General features: G+C 50.5%; 2 protein-coding genes across 7 annotated transcripts in view; one reads left to right on the top strand and one right to left on the bottom strand.

The window, feature by feature from the left end:
• PIPOX (pipecolic acid and sarcosine oxidase) overlaps positions 1-22,337 on the bottom strand; it is an 88,999-nt gene that overhangs the window by 24,804 nt on the left and 41,858 nt on the right. The gene's annotated exons all lie outside the window — the stretch shown is intronic.
• SEZ6 (seizure related 6 homolog) overlaps positions 9,137-22,337 on the top strand; it is a 50,735-nt gene continuing 37,534 nt past the window's right edge. For 2 of the 6 annotated variants that reach the window (XM_072938988.1, XM_072938987.1), the window contains exons 1-2: positions 9,137-9,203; positions 13,191-13,280. Coding sequence is in view for 2 of the 6 variants with exons in the window: in XM_072938985.1 (XP_072795086.1) it covers positions 16,611-16,665 (55 nt within the window). In the remaining 4 variants the exon portion in view is untranslated. Of the gene's footprint in view, positions 9,204-11,361; positions 11,438-13,190; positions 13,281-16,034; positions 16,117-16,443; positions 16,666-22,337 lie in introns of those variants that run through there. The other 4 variants (XM_072938985.1, XM_072938984.1, XM_072938986.1 and 1 more) reach the window with 3 other exon arrangements.

Raw genomic sequence — 22,337 nt, 5'->3', positions numbered from 1 at the left:
AATCAACGAGTTCATCTTGTGTCCCTCTTGTTCCTCCTAAAGCTTTCCAAATGGGATGGGTCAACTTGCCAGAGAATCTACAGGTGCAAAGGCTGCAGGTGAGACCCACAAGAATAGGTCAGCAACAAGCACCCGGAATCAAAGAGAAGACTGTGACATTTCGAGGAGGCAGGAGCTGGAAGGTCCTCGTGTACCACATGAACTTGAGAGACGTAACTCTTATGGGCTAGAAGAGCTCCAAGAGGAGCCATCTCATCTCTGACTTTAGCTCTGCAGACCCTCATAGACAGTGGGGCTGCACTCACCCTATGCTTGGATGCCGGGAGGAAGGATCTGGATCCAGTGTCAGATGCTTGCTGCACAACCCTTAGGCCTTGTGATTTGGACTAGCTGAGGCCCTTGCCCTGCTGGCCTGAGGGTTTGTCACTCATTCCTTGTTCTTCCCCCTTTTCTTTTTGGCCACCAAAGTCCCCACTGGGCTCCTGCCAGCATCCCAAGGGATGGAGGTACCAGTGCACGCTTCTCAAACAACACACTGCCCTCTTTTTGAACATCACCCAGAGAAGAAACCATGCCAGCCTCCCAAGACTTTGCCCCACTATCTCACAAACCTTACACTTGTGCTATGTCAAACAAATCAGAAGTGGGGGTGGGGCGTTGGCACTGCTAGTGGAATGGGAGATTGGAGCAGCCCAGAAGGAAAGAAATTTGACATGATGGACCAAAAGCCCTTAAAGTGTACATTCCTTTTAGCAATTCCATTTCTTAGAAACTGCCCCAAGGAAACATTGGATGAGTGTGCCAAGATGTACAAAAATGTCCATCCCAGCTTTGTTGATAATAGCAAAACCAGTAAAAATCTTCCAACCACAGTAAGAAAGGATTGATTAAATTGTAGCCTTCTGATGTAGTCATTTAAAATCAGATTCTGGAATATTGGGGGGAAGTAATATGCAAATATATTTACATTCTTAAAAAAATTTTATATAATAAGTATAAAGCAAAGTTCCCCCTTATTCTAACCCAATCCAGTTCGTCTTCTCAAGATCCCCATTATCAGTTTAGCATGCATCCACTCAGACTTTTATTTTTGAAGAATCAATATTTAATGTAAACAAGTAATAAACTCAGGTTATGCAACTTTGTAACTAGAGATGTGTGTCTCCGTGCAAAGAGAAAGGGTTTGCTGATTACACACCAAAACGTTAACAGTATTCAGCTCTGAATAGTGGGATTGTATATGATTTTTATTTCCTTCTGCAGGAATAATTGTATTTTCTACATGAACAGAAAAGGGAAACAATGCTATTTTTAAATATAGTGAAACACAAGGAATCAATAATATTGGCTGCCTCTGAGTAGTGACAGAGACTGTTCACTATATACTGTTTTATGTCTTTTGAATTTTGCACCTTGGGCACGAACTACCTATTCGAAAAAATGAATAAAAATTTTAAAAATGTAATATAGCAATAAAATAAAATGAGGGGCTGGTGAAGAAGACCTCTGAAGGATGGCAAGCCCTGATATTCTGGGAATCTGTAAAATTCTTCAAGCTGTAGATAGTTTCTGAATCTGCTCAGGATTCCCTCTAATAGTGCCTGTCTCTTTCTGTCTCACCAGGCGAGGGATTAGGGGCTATAACCTGGAAGAAATGAGGTAGGGTCTAAAATAAACCAGGCTGCCAGCCAGAAATAACTGTAGTAATTTACAGCATAGCAACAATAACGGCTTGGTTGAGCCAGTCTTCATACTTTTTCAAAGTACTTTTCATCTCCCTTTGGTTCTCCAAATTTTCCTTGAGGCGACCTGCTGCTGTCAGGTTCCTGGGCAGGAAAGGATGAGGCTGAAGACCTTGTCTAAAGGGCCGTTGTTTGAAGTCTGAAAGATCCACATTTCCCAGGGCTGGGTGTTAGGTCTCAGACAACCGTCCTCTCTCCTTTAGAAATCACCTCATCCATCAGCACCCCGCCTGTCACCGGTGTATGAGGCTCGGTTTCCTAACTTGTAAAATGAGGGTAATCAGCCTTGCCCCTTGGGCTGGTTGTGAGATGTGGGTGATGGCTGATAGACCTTAGGACAAAGGTGCTGCCCAGTGAGAACAGGGGGTCCCCACAGCTGAAGAAGCTTCCAGGCAGCCCCCTGGGGGGGCAGGGAGGATCTAGATAGACCCTCGCTTCCTGCCCCTCAAAGTGCCTGCCCTGCCCCGAGACCTAGGCCCCGGGGTGAACCCCCCACCTGCATGCTGCTCGGCACAGGGGCGCCCACCGGTGATCCCGTCTCACCTAATAAATTCCTGTCAGAGAGACTGTCAGGACCGGGGAAATAAATAATGATATTTAACATTTTGTAATAACAACAATTAACCAGTAAATAATGTCCTTTAAACTGCAAACGCTGGAGTAAATTAATTCTTCTAATGAGCTGTCAGGAACGAAGAAAAAAGTCCCCGTTTTCTTTGGTGCCGCGCAGCTGCCGTGTGAGCAGCGAGGGAAGCTCACCTCGGGCCCCAGAGCTCATTAACGGGAAGCAGGCGGCGCGGTTTCCCGGTGAATAAGCCGGCCTCTCCTGCTCCCACGTGGGTGCTCGGCCGCCCCGGGCCCCTGCGCACCCGGCTCCCCAGGCCCAGCCGTACCCGCCCCGCGCACCCGCCAGGTGCCGGCTGCAAAGGAGCAACGCGAAGAGCATTTCAATTAGAGACGCCCCCTCCCTTTCCTTCCCCAGCCTGGGCAGCCTCCGCCTCGAGGTGGCAGGGGGCAGGGGCCAAGGACAGAGCAGGGAGGAAGCCAGGCGCCCATCCTTAGTCCTTGCTGCGTGACCTTGGAGAGTTTTCCTGCCCTCTCTGGGCGGGGAAGTCATAAATGGAAATGTGAAGCTAATCAAACCACATGTGATTACTTCTGAGCTCCCTAGAAGCCTGTGACCATAAAAAGACACCTAAGAGTAAGGCAGCTCTTTATGTACTGATTCGGAGTAATCTCCAAGATATATTGTCAGGTGACAAAAGCAAGGCACAGAACAGCATGTGGGGGTATGCTACATCTTGTGTATTAAAAATGGGACTAAAGAAAGAGAATATGTGTCCCTATTTGCTTGTATCTGTCTGGACAGGAAATGCAGAACATTACTTGCCCCTGGGGAGGGGAACTGGGAGACTAGGGTGGGAGGGAGGCTTTTCATTGAACCAGCTTATTTTTTGTGCCCTTATTTTTTGAACCATGTACAGGCATTACATATCAAAAAATAAGAGTCGCACACATCAGAAGTCATCTTGTCTCTCAGTAGCTGTCAGGAGGTGAGAGCCGCAAGGGGACAGCTGAACTGAGACCCCCGACCTAAAACCCCTCCAGAGACAGCACACTGCTCTCTAATAACCTCTCCTAGAGACAAGCTCATGAATGCAGAAATCCTTCCAGGATCTAATCCTATTCCCTCCTGCTTTTTTTTTTTTTTTTTTTGAGTTTCTCTCTACGTGTTCTGTATTTGGTGGGTGACGGGGCTGATAGATGCAAAACGGGGGGTGAATTGGGGGGCAGCCACTGTACAGAGAAGAGAGAATGTAGGCAATCCCAGCCCTCTGGAGCCATATAGGCCTGAGTTTGAATCAGCTTCTGTCACTTGTTAGCTGTGTGTATTGTATGTCACTCTCCATTGCTGGGCTTCAGAGTCCAGACGTCCCTGCCTCCCTCAGGGAAGACATAAGGTGCTGAGCCTAATGGACAAGCATCCACCTCCACATGAAGCGGCCCAGCCCCACTGCTCCCCAAGACAGATAGAAGACCTCCTTCACAATCCAGGGCCATCTGGTCCCTAGACCCATTCCTCCTCAGCCACAACGCCCAACCCCAGCCTTCAAAGGAGGTGGATATGTGACCTCCCAGGGGCAGCTTTGCCCGCTTGCCACATAAACTGTCATGCTCTAAACCCAAACAGGCTCAAGGTAGCTGGTGGCTGAGCTTGTGCTGGAGCCAGAAAATCAGCCAGGCTAAGGGCTCAGTCACAGCCCCTGGGGGCCTGCTATGGGGCTAGGGGGTGAGGGAAGGGGTGGAGCAGCCTTCCTGGAGCAGGAAGTCTCAGCCATTATCGCCATCTGACCAACTCCCCTTTTATCTGTTTGTATCCTTGCCTTCCTCATAAGCTGTCTCCTGGTTAAAGAGTTTCTTAGCTAAAATGTATTTGAAAATCCCTAATCTTGGCCGTTCAGAACCAAGGCAACCAAGGCATGGGGTTCCAGGAAAAGCAGGGGCAAGAGAGGGGAAAGGGACCCAACTCATGTTGAGCGCCTGCTGCTTGCCTAGGTGTTCCACATGCAATGTTTCATGTTAATCCTCACAAACTGTGGTTTAGATAATAGTATCTCCACTCTAGAGACTGGATAAGGGAAATTCCAAGAGGGTAAGAGACTTGCCAAGGGTATTCAACTAATAAGTGATTTGGCTGGAATTTGGACCCAGATCAGCTGACTCCAGAGTTACATCTCCCAACACCCTGCTGCCTATTCCAGATCTCACCCAGTTAGACCAACAGGGTTGGGGAGGGAAGGGGGGTAAAAGCTGAGGTACAGGAAGGTGGCCAGCTTGCTTCCTGACTCTTAGCCTCAAGACCCTAACCTAGAGTATCAGGTGAAAGTTCAGGGAATAATTGCTGATTGTGAGAATTCCTGCAATTCTCTTCTCTGGTGGACTGGAGGAAAAGGAATGTTGGCTTCATTTAACCAGACAGAATCCAGGAAGGGGGAGAATAAGGGCATCTCTAATGTTATCTTAGGACAGAGTGGTAGCTAAGGCTTAGTGACAGGAGTCTAGCAGACCTGGGTTCAAACCCAGGCTTGATCACTTGCAAGCTATCTGACCCCTGACAAGTTATTTGACCTCTTTAAGCTTTGGTTTCTTCTTCTGCAAAATGTAGGTAATTGCTCTCTCTCTTTGGGCTGTTGTGAGGATTAAGAAGGTGAGGTCTGTAAAGTTCTAAGCATACTCCCTGGGCATAAAGTAAGCAACTAATAAATAGCTATATCTGTTCTGGTGAGCTTTTTTGCTGCCCACTAGACAAACTACACCTTCAAGACAAAGAAGGGCAGTTGTCCTGGTGCCTGAGGTAGGCAGACTACCTCTGCAACTGCAAATTTGGGAGATAGCCCAGAAGGGCCTCCAGGCTTGATTTTTGCAGAGGGCAGCGGGAAAATCAGAGCTGAAGCCAGCAAAATGAGGTTCCCAGCAGCGGGTCTGAGTCAGCTCCTCCTGGGTCTGGAAATTCAAGAGTCTTCCTCAAGGTCACATGGCCTCCCAGTCACCCTGTCCTCCATACGACTGCCCCCTTGGCCTGAGCTCTCCAAGGACTCTGGGCACTTGTGTGCACAGAATATCCAGCTGGTAAAGAGGTGTGCTCCAGTGAGCAGAGGAACCTGTGTCTCAGCCACGGGGAAATTAAAACCAGCTTGCCCAGCTCTGAGTTACCATGTCGCCTGAAATCAGATTGATTTCTTGGGCTTGTTGTGACGGCAGTGTTGCAATTGATTCGTCTAGATGGCGGGGAGTTTATCTATTTGGAGCTGTCTGTCATTGATCTGAATAAGCTTCTAAAATAGCCCAAATACCTGGTGGGGGCGAGATTGCCACCAACCCCTGCTCAATATTAATTATAATAATGAACAGGCGTGAGAAAGGTTGGTTCATTGCCTGCCCTGCAGGGCTGGCCTCTTTGAGGTTTGGTGTTTAAATATTCATTGTAGGCCAACATGTACAAAGAGCTAGTGGACACTCCGAAACTGTGGGAAGTTTGCATGGGTGGTGATGCTATTCTCTGCTTTCATGAGACAGAGAAGGAACTGGTGCTCCTGAAACAGGCAAGGTTTATGTTAGACCTCAAGAAGGACTTGCTAATAACCAAAAATGGATGAATAGAGCCTGGATAAGTTATTTCTGAGCCTGTTTCCTACTCTATAAAATGGAGATTATCATACTTAACTTCTCAGAGTTGCTGCTACTGCTATTCCCGGCCAAAAATTAAGACAAGAAAAAACAAAACAGAACAAAATAAAACTTGAGGCCTCTTCTGGGCTGCCTTTTGGTTGAGAAAGAAGCAGAGAGAGGGTCTTACTTTGCGTAACAAAGCACTTGCCCATCTCAGCCTTGACACAGAGTGAGTACTCAATCAATGGACTATTACTATAATAATTATTGATTCTAGATATTTATTAAGCACCTGCTTGCTACATGCCTGGTCCTGAGGAAAAATTACCATACAAGCCATGACCCCTTTGAGAAGATGATACCTGGGTTACTATGGGAGCTGGGGCATCCTACTTGCTGGAAGTTCTCTGGGAGACAGCTTGGAAGGCTGGCAGGTGAACATAAGGACCTCATGGGGTGGGTGTAAGTCCCAGGCAGCGTTATCCGGCAGAAGATAACTCTGCCAAAAATCAGTCCACAAGAGCCCATCCAGAATAACGTTCTTCCAGGAAGAAGAGAATCCTGCCCTCAAAGGATCTAGCAGAAATGTGACTAACTCAATTCACCTGACTTTGTGGTTCTGGTCTGCAAGAAGCAAAGAATAACCAGCTGACTCCCGTTACCCCTGAAGACACCAGCTAAAACTGCAGCAAGAAACATGGAGGTCAAATCAACACAAAGACTTCCTGGCTGAGGTTTGGAAAGCAGTGAAGGAGACCCCGGATGGAGAGACTCCTGTGTCCATCTGGGAGGCTGACCTGCTGCCTTCCCTGCAGCGTTCCTGCCTCTGTTCCTACAAAGCTCTCCTCTCTCATCCAGCCTGGCGGCTGGCGGAGACCCCCACAGCCAGCCTTAAGAGAAACATCAGAAGAAAGTTAATAGCGAAACGCTCTGGCGGATCTAATTGATTTTTTTCCTATTGGTTCCCTAATATAGGCAGCACTGTTCCTGCCACTTTTCTGGGCCGGAGATTATGTCATAAATAAAGAGATTTGCTCCCTATTTCCATGTGCTTATCTTTAATAAGTTAAGAACTCAACAAGCTTTAGGAGAACTTGAAATAAGCAAAGGATCCAGTGGTGGCTTTGGCTGTGGCAGTGGCGGTGGCAACCGAAGCTTTATTTCAGCAGAGGGGAAGGGAGATGGCTGAGGTGAGTGGTGGGGAAGAATTTGCATTCTTTGGGCTGCACTGAGCCCAGGCTCAGCTAGAAGAAGAGAGGGATGAGATGGAGAGCTCGGGGAGGAAATTCGTGATGGCAGATGTAGCAAAACGACTGGACAGGGCCCATGAGGTTGACTGTAATATAGGGTTTAAGAGTGCAGGTTCTGGAGCCAGGCAGTCTGGGTTTAAGTCCCAGGCCCAACATTGCTTAATAGCTGTGTGACCTTGGGCAAGTTACTTAGACTCTCTGTTTCCTCATTTAAAAAATGGATAATAATATCTATCTCATAGGTTGTTTTAAGGATCAACAACATGCAAAGTGCTTAGAACAGAGCCTGGCATGAGGTGTGCCCAGACTATATGTGATCCAGCACATGATTACCAAGACATCATCTAACTCAGTTCACCTGAACTGCTGCTGAGACCCTGCCATGTGTCAGGCCCTGGCCTGGGCTTCATAGATGAGTGAGATGCAGCCTGGCCCTCACTTTACAGAGCACTAGGCCTGCTGGGGACCCAGCCTCTGCAACCGGAATGAGCTGGGCATCAGTCCTGGGTGTCTACATGGAGGAATCCAAACAGGGAGTGGTGACCCCTTCCTGGAAAGACTGCCATCCCATGCCCCTGTCTTGAGGCTCACCCACTCTCTAGTTCCAGACATCCTACAGACTTACTAGCATTTCCTTAAAGCTGAGAGTGAACAGAAACTGTGCAGCATGTGCAGAAACAGCTCTACTCAAGACTGAACTCAATCACCACCACCCACTGTGCACTTAACATGTGCCAGGCTTGCTCGCTCTTTGTCTCATTTAGTTCTAAGCAACCCTATGAGGACAATACTATCACTAGCTCCCTTTTTACAGTTAAGGAAACTGAGGCACAAAAAGGTAAGGTGATTTGCTCAAAGGCTTACAGTTGGTAAGGACCAGGATTTGAACCCAGATCTACTGACATCACCCTCTCCAAACACTGCCCTCTATTCCTCTTGCTGCCGTTAGAGTCACCAACATTAATGAAACATATATAACATGCAAAACCCTAGGCCAAGGGCTGAGGGGATAGAAAAATAAATACAACAAGAATTTCTTGAGCACCTACTGTGTGCCTAGCCTCCTTAGATTATCTCACTGAAAGGCAAATGGCATCATTTTCCTTTTATGTGTAAAGAAGTAGAAGACCAGAGAGGCTCAGAAACTTGCCGAAGGTGAACAAAAGGCTGGGATGATTTGAACCCAGGCCTGACTTCAAAGCCTGGGCATCATTTAGGATGCCCCTCAGCTTCTTGATAAGCAGTCTCCCTTTCCATCAGGCCTTGCTCCTGCAAACCATTAACATGAACTCAAAGGAGCCAGCAGGCTGAGAACACCCTGCAGGTGCCAGCAACTTCCCCTCACTCACTCATAGAAGATGGAGGGCAGGCCCAACAGCATTATTCAAATCAGCTGGGTATCCTATAAGTCAGGAATCAAGGCTCCTTGGCACCTGCACGTCCTCACTTTTTCCCTGATAAGGAAATCAAGGCTCAGACATAGACCAGGTTTTGGCCAGCCCCTCTGGGCCAGTGGGACTGAGACCAGAACCACACTCCTGCCTCCGCTTCCTAGTGGTGCATGGGGCCACATCAGTTATCCCAGAATGCTCCTCCCCACGTCTCATCGATCCCTGCAGCCCATCTGAGTGGGATTAGATGAAGCTCTCCCTTCACAGGCAATTTCAGAGGAGCTAAGTATCAGTGAAGAAGATTTTCAGTGATGGACAAAACTAAGAAGCTGTTTTTAGCCTCTGCAGACAGGCTAGAAGTCGAGTCCTCCTCCCTCCCACAAGTCTTGGGTGGCCTTGTATTTTCCCAGTAGGAGATGGTTTCCCTCTCAGGCCCCCATTTTGCACCCTCCCTTTCTCCTACAGGCCATTGTCTGGCCCTGCAGATTCTGTTGCTTTAAGGATTGGTGACCTCACAATTCGTTGCCATAGAGACCATTGTGATGTCACAAGCAGAGGACAAGTAGTTCAAGGAGGAGTGAAGGGTGGGAGTGCATGGCTAGAACAGAGGGACATTCGTGATTTCCATCCTATTTTCATGCCCAGAAAAGGTAGTGTCTGGAACTGAAATCTGAGGGAGACCTAACCAATTTTCCCTGTGTTCTCCTGGGACTGAGATGCCTCTGGACCCAAAAGAAGGGTCAATGAAAAGGGATGTCAGAAATACTCCCCACCTCGGGACTGTGAGAAGTGAGATACTTTTGCAGCCAAAAGGAATGAGATTAGATGCCAGGAGGAACCTTGCTGCTGGATGATCTTCCTGGAGGGGATGATGTTGCTTTGCCTTAGGAAGCTTGAACCATAGGAGACAGCCTCTAGGGCTCTCATTGCCTGCAGAAGCACTTTACAGAGATGGACATGCTGTGTTACTGTGTGTTGAGACTCTATACTCCCTCCCTCGACTGGGAGCTCCTTGGAGACTCTGCCTCTCCAGCAGCCCACTGAGGTCCTGCCACAATAAATAGCCCCTCATTCAGTAAACAAATGAGTAAGAGGGTGATGAATGAACTGGGTAGGTGATTCGATGAGTGAATGCATGGACAGATGACTGGATGCACAGATGGGCAGATGGGGAGCCTAGAGGTCACGTGCTGCCCCCTGAGCTTTGGAGTGCTACACTCGCCTGCCTCTCTAACTGCATCCCATCCCACATTTCTTATTCCCTGTGATCCAGCCACACTAGCCATCTTTTAGTCCTGCCTACCACAGGACTTTGCATATGCTATTCCCTCTGCACAGAACTCACTTTCCATCCCTGTTCTATCAAATAACTCATACTCCTCCTTTGGCTTTCTACTCAATCACTACCTCCTCAAGGAAGACTTCCCTTATTAGGTCAAGACCCCAGTGTAGGCCTCCACAGCCCTGTGAACTCCTGAGCATTGGATACACTATAGTTTTGCATTTAGTCAGGGGGTTCTGTGGAAGGTCTCTCAATAAGCTCTGAGCTGGCTGGGGCAGTGTCTGTTTTCATTCACCTTTGTATCCTTAGCACTTAGCAGGGTGGATACTTGTCTAAATATTTGTCTAAAGAGTAGTTGATAAGTAACCAGCCCTGCCCTGCCTGTTCCAAGTGGCCCACCCTCCATGGACTGCACCAGAGGAGAGCATCTACATACAGACCTCCTGGAGGTGAACCCAGGGCAGAGGTCGCAGGTTCAGGGAACCTGAGATCCCTCCTGCATTTGCTCTGGCAAAGACCCACTGGCATCTATGCCTTTCTGCTCTGCCTTGGTATTATGTGTATCTTGGTTTGACCTACTAACTAGCTGCAAATCACTTAGCCTCCCAGAGCCTCAGTTTCCTCATCTGTACGATGGGGACAATAACAGTACTGATTTCATAGGATTACTGTGAGAATGTAGTTACATTCTCCAGCTTAATACCCAATAATAGTAAATAATAAATGGTGCTATTATTCTTATTTTTAGAGGTTAGCTACAGCCCACTGGATTCAGTGCTAGCTTCCTAAAAATGGAGAATATTCTAAATTTTTGTGAATCTGTTTTAAATGCATGGGGAAATCTTTTTGAAGAAGAAATACTTAAAGCCCTTCTGTAAAATATGAACCAGCTATGAGTCTGTCCTTTATGTAATTCCAAAGCTTCATGCCTGGGTTTGCTCAAAGGGGAAAACTCAATTATCCTCTTATATTATTCAAAGCAACCCCTAGTCTTATCTCAGGCATTAAAAAAGCGGGGGGCATTCTTCTGCCCCCAGCCATGGCTTGACCCAGGGTGAGTACTGTCAGGGGCAAGGGCATGAGGTCATTCTGGCTGGGATATTTGTTCATGCCTTCCCCATCCTGCCCTAGTCCCCGGAGGTGGGTGGAGTTAGCCTTGGGATTCTGTAGGTGAAGGGGCTCTCCCTGACAGAAGACCAGCTTTTGGTCATTGGCAGCGCCTCCTTGCTTGTCCTATGTATAAATATCTTCTATCTATCTATTGACCAAGATTCCAGGTCAGGCCAACCGAGGCAAGAAGCATTGGGGCATCCTAGGTGGTTTTACATAGGGAAGAACTAAGATGCTTTTGAGGGGCATCCCAGCCAGCCTGGGAAGCTTTTCTCCTCCCAACCCCACCCCCACCCCCCACCCAGTGCCTGAGGCCCACGTGCCAGGGACAGCTCACACGATGCACCCAGGGCGTCCTCCCCCTTCCTCAGAAACTCACCCCACCCCCACCGCTGACCCACTCCCTTATCCTACAGTCATCATCCTGTTACCAGGTCTCCAGCCTGAGCCACACCACCATAAACCCAATGCCTCTGGACAGATGTATTTTATGTAAGTTCAAGCACTAGAAATATTGAGTTCAGAGCATTTTATTTCTAGAGACCTCTATATTTCTCTGGGATTATCACCTGTCTTTGTTCCCTCCCTTTCTGGGTTATTATCTTTGGACCCTTTCCAAGCCAAGCCGCCTTGATTGCTTGGGGAGAAGAAGGCTGCCAGCATCCTCCTATGGTTTCTCTGGGTCTGGTGAGAGCAACCTTAAGGGACCCCCTTTATAACTGCAGATGGCCACACTGCCCAGACAGCTTTGGCTTTTAGGAGCTGGCTTCACCAAGAGACTCTCCAGGTGCCAGGGAGCATTGAGGGGGTGGTGGAAGTGAAAGACTCATCCCTCAAGTTAGGGAGGGCTATGCTCAGGGTGAGCCTTAGGGTACGGAGGGGAGGAAGAAGGCCAGCTGTTCTCTTTTCTACACAGTGCCAACCTAGCCTGACACCAAATTAATAGCATTCAAATGAGATGCAAAGCATTATGTAAATCTAGAGGAGAAGGCCACTCTCACCCGGGGCCTTTTGGCTGTTGGAAGGCCAGCACCTTGAGCCCTTTCCTGGAGGACCCCACAGGCTCCCTTCGATTTCAACCCTCATCCCTTCAGCAGCAGCTGGTACAAAGAATCCAATGAGACTGGAGTGACTATGTCAAGGTCCTCTGATCCAAGTGCCCGCTCTGGTCTCACCTCCCAGGCACTCGGGCCTCTTCCATTCTGAAATGATGCAGAAGCAGCCACAGAAGGTGGCATAACCTCCCTCTGGATGCCAGAATTTCAGTTCCCCACTCCTTAGCAGTATATGCAAAGTAGATGGGGGGATGCACCTATTTAACTGTCCATTAAAATGGCCCTACACCCATCACCTCTGCACAGGCCCAGGCTTCCAAATTGCCAACCCCTGCTGCCTGCAAGCACCATGTGGTTCCTGCGCCTGGTAATTGCTGTGGTGTTTGTTGACCTGTATTTGCATTTGATTGTCATTTAACTTTCCATCTTTCTCCTTCAATCAAACCAGGGATTGGGTTTCTGTAATTGATTATTCATTTTATTTTCAACCCCTTGTTGGGTTTTTTAGAGTTTCTTTTATTAGTGCCACAAACTTGAATGCTGGGACTTGGGTCACATGGAGGGAAAGGCCTCCTCCCACCCATCGCAGGGCTCCTACATGAAAATAATCTAGCCAACATCATGGATCTTATGTCCTATCCCCAGTCTCTCTGTTCCAGCACCTGCCTTATTTCTGCCCAGCCGGTGGCATTAAACATTTATGGAGCTGTGGAGGATCAAAGGAGTTGGCTGGGGGTGGTGGGCAGGCTGGAGGCCTGTCTGGAGATGGAAAGCAGCTCACATCAAACTGCTTTCTGCTGCTGTCTCCACCCACCCTGGGCTCCTGCTACAGTTGATCTGATCCTACTCCTGGAGCAGGAGCAAATGTTCAGGAGTCAGGCCTCCCATTTAGGAGAGCAGAGCCCTCCTTCTTCCTCTAAATTCAAAGGGTTGACTTTGGGTACTCCAGAAAGCCTGGCTGGAGCCGTGGCATCCCAGACTGTTCTAGATGCTGCAGGGTCTCGGAGCCCCCTCTGAGGAGTGGGCTGAGGTGAGCAAGCAGCTCTGTGCCCCTAGGAGTCTCTGGAGTAAGGTGGTAGCCCATGTCCCTGTTTCCCTGAAACCCCAAAACCTCCTTGGCTCCATAGAAGATACAGCTCTGGTTTGAAAACTCTCTTGGAGGAGACTAATTTTCTTCTCCTCTCACTCAGAAAACAGGTGTCATCCAGGCAGAGACTTCAAAATAAGTCACCAAAGTACCTGTGATCCCGCAAATTGATGGGCTGTTTGGAAGTGGTGAGGTGAGTCTGGCTTCTCCAGGGATACGGGCTGGATGTCTGGCACTGTCTAGGCAGAGACTACAAGGGTCCCTGAGTTTGGAGAGACCCTTCTTCCCTTTCTCTGGCTCTCAGTGCTAATGCAGCCATTGTAATTCACACCTCTTCCCCCACCTTCTGAGTCAGCAGTGAACCCCTCACTTCCTACCACTGGCCATGGTGTTTGAAAAACATTCCTTAATAATTTCAGATTCCCTTTTTCTGGTGAAAATATCTTTATGATGGGATAACCCCTTCAGTGTAGGCACTAAGGATGCCCTATGGCTCAGATGACTACAAAGCCTGGATCCAGCCTGCTCCAACCCTTCCTCCTACATCCCTGCAGAGATATACTCTTCCACCAGAACTGGTCTTCTCACTGACAACAGACCATCTTGCATTTTCCACCACTTTGTTTTTGCATACGTCACTCCTTCCACCTTGGATGCCCTCCCTCTTCCTCTCCCCTGACTGAAACCTAAAACATAATCAAGACTTAATTTCAGTCAATTTGTCTGCTGTGTGAAGCTTTCAATGACCTCCCCTCACCCCCAAAAGCAAATGTCTCCTTCTCCATTATCTCACAGCACTCATTTGGTACCAATGACCTTTCTTGGGCTTTAGACACTCCTCTCCACCCCCCAACCATCATTTATTCACAAATATTTATTAAGTATCTACTATGTGTGGAGCACTGAGCTAGGTTGGGAACAGAAGAGACAGACATGTTCCATCCTTCACAGAGTTGACAACTAGCAGAGAAGACAATTAAGCAAACAATAACATAAACAAGGAAGCCCAGAATTCTCTGGGGGTAAAAAACCAGGTGTGGCTTCCAGACCAGAGAGAAGAGGAGAAATGAGAACAGGAAGGGAGCCTTGCATGTCTCCCCAGGCTGCCGTTTTCAAATGTGTATATGACTTGAGTGCACTATAAACCTGTAGCATAGACCTGAATGTCCCCTAGGGCATCTTATTAATTATCTTTAATTTGTGGGTGATACTAAGGTCTCAGCAGAATGGGCCCCTTGAAGGACATGAGACAAGATATTGATACAAACTGCTTCCCAGTTTGGCCCAGGCTCTGCTTCAACCTAACTGGGAACACATTGCACAGAGGCCACGTTGACCATCTTTAGGAAAAAGGGACAGCCCAGGTTCATATTCTTCCCAAGATGCAGTACAAACCCATCCTCTGAGCTCAGAGCAGAGTGATGCATTCTGGGACTTGTAGTCTTTATTGGACCCCCTCCTGACTGCCTAGGTTAGTTCAGGCAGTAGGAACCATGATGTGCAAAGTTCCTGAGCTCCTCCTTCTTGTAAGCAGTGCCCAGCCCATGAAGAAGATCAGCTGCTACCAGCCTCAAAATCCCCATGAGTCATCCTGGCATGCAAGGTTCATCCCTGGGTCATGATTCATCCTCCTCTGTCCAAGCTGCTTAGTTCAGAGGAGACCAGGAATCAAGGAGGAGTTCAGGAATACCTTTAAGGAGGAAAGGAGGAAAGGAGGAATCTCATGCCATTTCCCAGTATTTCCCCAAATTTCCCTCAGCCACAGAACCTTCTACCTCCCTCCTCTGTTGGCAACTCTCTTTCTCCCTCCCCTCTGCATCTTCTTTCTTGGCTTTCCACCTCTGATCTTTTTGTTAAGTCCCCTCCCTTCTGCCATCCTTCTGCTATTGCCCTCTATTGTCTCAGCTCTTTGAAATGACTATCGAGAAATCTTCTCACAGTGACTCCTTTAGATAATTCCACAGGCCACCTGCCTGCTGCCTGGGATTTTTTCACAGGGATCAAGGTAGCTCCCTAGGACCAAAGCAAGAGGATCTAGAGAGAATCTGATGAGAGGAGCTGGAAGACTGTAGTGATGGTAAGGGCCAAAAGACTTTCTGAGGAATGAGACTTAAGAGCAGAAGTCTTTCCCCGGCTTCCAGGATGAGATCAGGGAGGGCATCAGACAGTGACTGGAATCTGGAATCTTTGGAGAGGAGCCAAGTTCATGTGAAAAGAACTAAACAGAAAGCTGTCCTTTTCCATGGGGGCCACAGGAAGTTCAGCCCTCCTCTTCCTCTACAGGGAGTCATAATATCTGTCACAGGGTCATGTTCCGTTGTGTCCATTGAGGCTCTTCAAGTGAGCCCATCCTTGGAGCCAGAAGACCTCTGGATCTAAACATTTGCCTCAGGAATGTGACTGCCCTCTCTGCTGCCCTGTGACTCACTGGGGCTCCTGAGCCCAAGTAGCATCCTAGAAGCTTGTTCTTCCATTCTCTTGAATGGTCCAGTCTCCCTGGCTACTCCCCTGGGCCTCCTTCAAGTCTCTATCTAAAATAGCCCTAGAGAAATGCCCTCATCACTCCACCCTTCCTGTCCTGTTTTCTCCACTTGTTCCAGGAATCTGGGCAGGAATAGGTGTGAAGGATTTGCTCTCACTGGCTAGCGTTGTGGCTTCTCTGGTCCTGTAGGGGGACCAAGGCAGGGTACTGGAGATCCAGGGCTGCATGGAGACCCAGGATACTTCCTTCGGCTGCCTACAGCTTGGCCCGAGTTGGCTCCAGCCAAGTGAAGAATGTCTTCCCAGGACGCGAGTACCGCTGGCTTTTAACTGTAATATCAGGATAATTAAGCTTTTCTGTGAGCACAGTTTGCTGCTGATGCAGCTGCCTGGAGCCCTGGCATTTATTGAGCGCAAAGTAATAATTTATTGTCCTTTGTACGCTTAAAAGCCATCTTCATTATAGGCCCAGGACGGAGCTGCCACAAGGGTACGCGGGCCTCGCCAGCCGGCTGCCTCACTGGCCGACGTCTTCCCAGAGCCCTCAGGTATCAGGATGGGATGGGGAGAGATGGGGAGAGGGTTGCTTTCTCATGGAGAATTAGGTTAGAACCCCACCTCCTTAGCAGGCTGCTAAAGTGGTAGAGGGCGACAGGCTTGGCTGGGCGTGGGTAGCGCGGAAGGGCGGGGGCCGTGTGCCTACATTAGCAGGGCAGTGCTTCCCCTGAGCAGGCGGCGGCGCGGGCGCCTTTGCTCCCGCCGCTGGGTCTTCTGCGCCTTTGCTTGAGACTTTACGGTAAGCCGCTCCTCCCGCGCCCGCGCCCCCGCCCCCAGCCCCGCGCGGCGATCCCCGGCGCCGACGCCAGGCGCTGGCCGTGGTGCTGATTCTGTCAGGCGCTGGCGGCGGCGGCGGCGGCGGCGCGGCGGTGGCACCGCTCTCTCTCCCCGGCCGGACCCGGCTCTGTCCCCAGCGCCCAAGCCCCGCCGAGCCTCCAGCCCTCCCGTCGCGGCCCCAACCTGGGGCGCGGCCGGAACCGGCACCATGCGCCCGGCAGCCCTGCTGCTCTTGCCCTCGTTTCTGGCGCTCCTGGCTCACGGTAAGGGACCCCGGCGTCCGGCGGCAGGACTAGGGCAGGGGCAGGGTCCCGCGGGTGGGAAGAGAGGACTGTTCTCGCTCTCAGCTCCTCGCATCTGGCTGCCCAGCCCAGGCAACGCGCTCCGCTGGCTGCGCTGCCCACCGCGCCGGCCGAGCCGGGCGGGGCGCAGGCTCCGCGGGCGGGAAGCTGCCACTGCTCCCGCCATTCGCACCCGGCCGAGACCTCGCCTTTAATCATCTCTCCGGATCTAATGGGATTTCTCTGCTGCAATTCATCACGCCACCCCCTCCCCGCACACACGCGCTCACTCGCGCGCTACCGCTCTACACTCCAGGCGTCTAGGAGCTCCGGGGTGCGTGCCGCGGGGGAGGGAACCGGGCAGTGAGTCGGGACGGTCCCGCGGGCGGCCCACGGTCCCGCCTCCCTTGTCGCCCGCCAAACTTCTTTCGATTTTGCCGCCCATTCCGGGGCCTCTCCTGTCCTCACTGCGGAGGGATGGAGCCGGATGGCGGCCGGACCTGGAGTTGGGACTTCGCTCACCTCTCTCCGCCTTGGCGCTGCCGCGCGGGAGTCGAAACCTAGAGTATAATTCCAGGGAGAAACTCGGGGGTCCCGGGTACCAATAGCCGGTTCTTCACTCTGCCCTGGGCTGCAATACCTGAGATCCTGGGATAGAGAATCTGTCCTCCCCAGAGTCCTTTCCTTGTACCCTCTACACTCTCACACGTCCAGAGCTCTTCCTCCCTCCGGGCCTGCTGTCCTGCTCGGGCCCCATCCACCCCATGGCCTCAGACTAGTCTCGGGAGAACCAACACCCCACCCTGCGGGTACCCGGTCCCTCGCTTGCAGTTCGGTCTCCAGCTTCATTTGCTGAGGGAAGCTTGGCCATGGATTGGGCAGCAAGGGAATGTTAGGGATAAGATAGGGGTTCTGCGCCTCAGGTAATGAAGGTTTCCGAGTCTCCAAGGGACCAGCCCTGGCTCAAACACTCATCAAAACTACCGACGCCCACGTGTTTCTTCCACTGCAGTCAGTAGGCTGGTGGGATAGACAAAACCTTGATTGGAGTTGGACCCGCCATCTCTGGGAGTATGGTTCATAGTGCCTGATATGGAGGGGGAGAAGGTGGAAGTTTCTAACCTCATCACTCGATCTTTCCAAGCTGTGTCGGAGCTCAGGGTAATGGGGCCAGAGCCATGTTGGGCCCTTGAGTGTCAGTTTTCTTCTCTCTGGGTCCCTAGAGATGCAGAAGCCCCTCTCTGAGCCTCTGGCTCCAGTCACAGGTAGCCAGATGTGCTCGCTCTTCTCCCTGACTGCCCGTGCTGGGTTCCTTTGTGGTGCCAGGAACCCACGCCAGAACGGTGTTCCCATTGGGGAAGAGGGGAGGACTTGAAAACTGGAGGAGTGGGAGAAGAAGCTTGCACCCTGACCCAGCTGTCCCTGGGAGTTCAGGGCTTGTCTTGCAATTGGGCCACGTCCTTGCACTGGATAGCTCCCTTGGGGCTCAAGACCTGTGTATGCCTCCTGACCTATAGTCTGAAGTTTCCTGTGTGGGTGTGTGGGTCTGAGTGTGGTGTAATCAAGGTCTGAAGTAGTGGGTCCGAATGTGTCTGTGCTTCAGAAGGTTTGACGTTGGATGAGGGCTCAGCAGTGAGTGGGTGTGAGGAGTGTGTAAGGCCGCTATTGTATGATGCAGCCTCTGCCAGAGAGCTCCCTGCAGGGCTGGAGTGAGACTGCGGGTCTCCAGGAGAATGGCTCGTGTGGCCAGGAGTCTGGGGAGCCTCACTGGGGTTGTGGGTGTGAGTGTTGAGAAGAATCTGTTCACTCTGTGACCGAGAGTTGTGTGTCCCCAGCCAGTGCCCCCCCCCCGGCCACCCAGACCTCTCCAATGCCTGTGAGACTTCTCCCCCAAGAGGTATGTGAGATAGGGGTCTGTCTGCTGGGAAAGATCTTTATTTTCACTCCCCAAGGGAGAAGAGGAAGCAGCCCAGCAATGCCAGGCCTGAGGAGAGAGGGCCTGGACACCGGAGCGCCTCTTCCTTCTAGTGGGGCTGCAAGGTCCCAATTGTTGGGGTACTCAGCAGTCTCATTGAGAGGCAATGCATTTAACCATCTCAGGGCTCCTGGGGGCTTCAGCCATGACAAGGCAGGCCTGGAGCAGTAAATGCCTTGGACTGTGAGCCTTTGCAGCCTGGGCGGTACATCCCGCGCCCCGGTGGCTTCGAGAGGGGAGCCTCAGAGGTTTGCTCTCACTTAGATGCAGGGACACAGGACTAGATGCAGCCTGAAGTGGCCCAGAAGTGGCTGGAAGTGGGAGAGGCTGAGATAGCACTGGGCCAGGCTCAACCCCGCAGGGTCAGTCCCTTATTCCTGCCTCCGCCCCCTGCAGCTGCAGGAGTATGATTCACTTTAGGCTTGAGGGGCACCTAGAGCCACTATTGGTCCTCCCAACGCACAGGCGGCACCCAGTAATTCTACCACAAGCCTGGGGAGGAAAGCAGTGCGGGAGGGGCAGCACGTGCCTGAGCCTGCTGTGTCAGTTTAATGATTTTTAATGAGCAATTACCTTTAGTCATTCTCCTAATTTCTGAATATCAATAAAGTTAATTAAACTCCGCATGTGTGAATGTGGCCTGGGGAGATTGTGAAGGTGGAAGCAGCAGAAACTGGAGTGGGGTTTAAGTCTCCGGAGACAGAGGCTACCTCCACTGTCTGCGTGACCTTGGACCCGATGCTCCCCCTCTCTGAACACTGATGATGTGTTTGGTGGGAAGAGGAAGGGGACAGCAAGTAGGGGTCACTCAGTGTGCCAAGAACTGGGACGGTGTCTGGGAGGCAAGAAGAGGAGGATGGCTTGGCTTCCAGGAGTCCTCGTGCTGAAAGAGTTAACAAACCAGGGCTGCCTTAACCTAAAATGGTAATTGCTGCTTCCCGCAGACTCTGTGGTAGGTGCTGGAGTCTGACGGCACATTCCTGAGTCTGGGGGCTGCAGCCAAAGCCAGCACCAAGCCCTTCTTCCTGTTGCCCTGCCTGGCACTTTGTGGTAAGGAAGCCGGTTCTGGGGACAAGGCTCTGCGGGAGGCAGTCTAGATTCTACTCAGAACCCCAGAGTTTGACGTGGTGGGCAGGAGGCTCCCTTGGGCTTCTGAGGAGACTGAAGGACCCAGAGACTGCCATGGACTGGAGGGGAAGACTGTGTTGGCTTTTTGTCCCTCATAGGCCTAAGCTCATCAGGCTTGGCAGGCCCTGGCGGCGGTCCCAGGCTCCTCAGCAGGGTGGCAGCTTAAAATGCCTTGGGGACACCGTGGGGCGCTAATGGGGATCGAGGAGATACAGGGACTGGGTTTAATTAGAAACCGGGCTTAATTAGAGCTTCTGTGCCCCTCCTACCATAGCTGCCTGAACGGTGGGGGGCATGTCAAAAAAATCCACTTCCTTAGCCCCTCCTTCCCTCCAGCTCTAGGTGCCCAAGCCTGCCAGCCTCCTCCCATCCCCCTTGTCCCCACCTCCCCAAGTCTTTTCAGGCCCCATTTGCCAGGCTGGGCTCAGCTCAGGGATGCTGCGCCCCTACCAGGGCAGAGCTGTCAGCTGGGTTCCCCAACCCCCAAATAAGAAAGAGGGCATGGAAAAGGGCCTATAGGTAGGGGTTATGTTAGTAAAGGAACCTCTCACTTCAGAAGGTTAAGGGCCTCAGGCTTCCTGTCTGGCCTCAGGCATGCCTCTGCCCTCTCTGGGTCTCCACTTTCTGGAGTGTTCAATTTAAATATACACCAAGCTGGTGGTTGCCAAGCCTTGAAGCACATCAGGGTCTCCAAAGGCTGCTGTTAGATCATGCAGATTTCTGGATCCCCAGCTTACTGGTCTGCTCTCAGGAAGGAAGAGCCAGGCTCTGTATGTAAGAAGCTAAGGTGGAGCCAGAGCTGGGGAAAGATATGGGGGAGACGTCAGGGAAATAATGCTGCCAGCCCTAGTCAGCATCTGGGAGGTGGGGAGCAGGCACTAGGAGGTCTCCAAGGCCACTTCCAGACTAATTCCAGCAGGAAACCAACTTACCCAGCCAGGCCAATCAGTTCCCCAAACTAGCCATGTTCTCAACAGCTTCTGGGCTCTTGCCGTTCCTTCTACCTAAAATTCTTTTCCTCTCCTAGGCCAACTGGCTCATTGCACCTTATGCTTCAGGTTCCGGCTAGTTGGCACTTAGTGCAATTCTTTGGCACATATTTATGGGACATCTACTGTACAGTTTCTCAGGGGAAGCCTGCTTCACCCGACCTCCAGCCTGGGTCAGGGGGCTCTTCTATGTTTCCACCATCTCCTGGTACCCATCTTGTTGGGTCATGAGCACCTGATTGCTTGATGCTCCCCTCCAAAAACAAGACTGAATTTAGAAAGGAAGGGCACCAAATCTATTTTGCTCAGCCCCTCCATTTTGGGGTAGTTCTAGAATTCCTATTGGAAGAAGTTTAGGGTCAGCTGCCTGTTTAGAAAGGAGAGGTGGGTGCATGGCAGCTGGGACTGTGTCTTGAAGTTTGCGTAGCAAGCACACTATTTTTACATAGATTGTATGTTAGGATTTTTTCCCTTTCCTAACGGTTGGCCAATTATCCCAACTGTAAATTATAGCCTTTACTTAGTTTTTTCCTTCCACAAATTAAGCTGCCACGCTGTCAGCCTGAGGTGGCTTGGGGGTGGGGTGCTGATGGCCATTCCAAGAGAGCTAAAGCCTCTCTCCAGACACCCTAGTGCCACCAGTGCTGGAGTCCCCAGTGGCACAGAGCCTAGCACCTGGTAGACATTAAATATACATTAAATAAATTCACAAGTTACACAAGTATGTAAAGTGGCAGAGTTAATCCCAGAGCATAGGCTTCTTGACTCTATCTCACAATACGTACCCACCACTTCTACTGGCTGTTAGGGGTGCCCTGCATGAACTTAACGACTGAGGTAAGGGAAGGGCAACCCCATCTCATCTGGCTTTATCACCCCCTCATCCATCTCAGCTTCAGACACCCTTATAGAGCTTGGAGGGACCAATATGAAACCTTGGGAGCAGCTCTGAGCCTGTCCTATCCTTGAATGAATAGGTGGGGGCTGAGGAGTCATCCAGGAGCACAACAATTCATGTCTACGAACTTTTCACAGCTCCTAAAAGAGTAGTCACTGAGGTACATTCATGTCCTGGGATACATTCATTCATTCATTTCGCAAACATGTAATGAGGTATGAGGCCTGGCTCAGAATCCTCAGGCGCCAAGTTTTTCACTTTTAAGCCTTTTCTTTTTAATACTCGAGACTAGTTATCCCCACTTTATAGACAGGAAAACTGAGTTTCAGAGAGATTTAGTCACTTACCCTAAGCTTCATAGCCAGTAAGTAATAAGACTACTCTATAAAGTGCTTGCCCATTTTGCAAAACCTGGCTGCAGTCAGCAATGTCTACTCCCACACCCTAAGGCAAAGCTTCAGTACAGGCAGATGGGAACCCAGGAGAGTATCACTATCCTAATAATAACAATAGCGAACATTCATTAGACCCCAACTATGTGCCAGGTACTGTACTAAGTGCTTTATATACATTAGCTCATTTAGCCCTCCTATCATTTCTATGAGATAGAAGCTACTATCTGCATTTTATAAGCCAAATTCAAGCCCATGTTGTCAGACAGATC

The sequence above is a fragment of the Vicugna pacos genome, chromosome 16 (assembly GCF_048564905.1).
Source record: "Vicugna pacos chromosome 16, VicPac4, whole genome shotgun sequence".
Classification (NCBI taxonomy): Eukaryota; Metazoa; Chordata; class Mammalia; order Artiodactyla; family Camelidae; genus Vicugna; species Vicugna pacos.
Note: the sequence above shows the minus strand (reverse complement) of the source record. Positions and strands in the feature narration are given on the sequence as shown.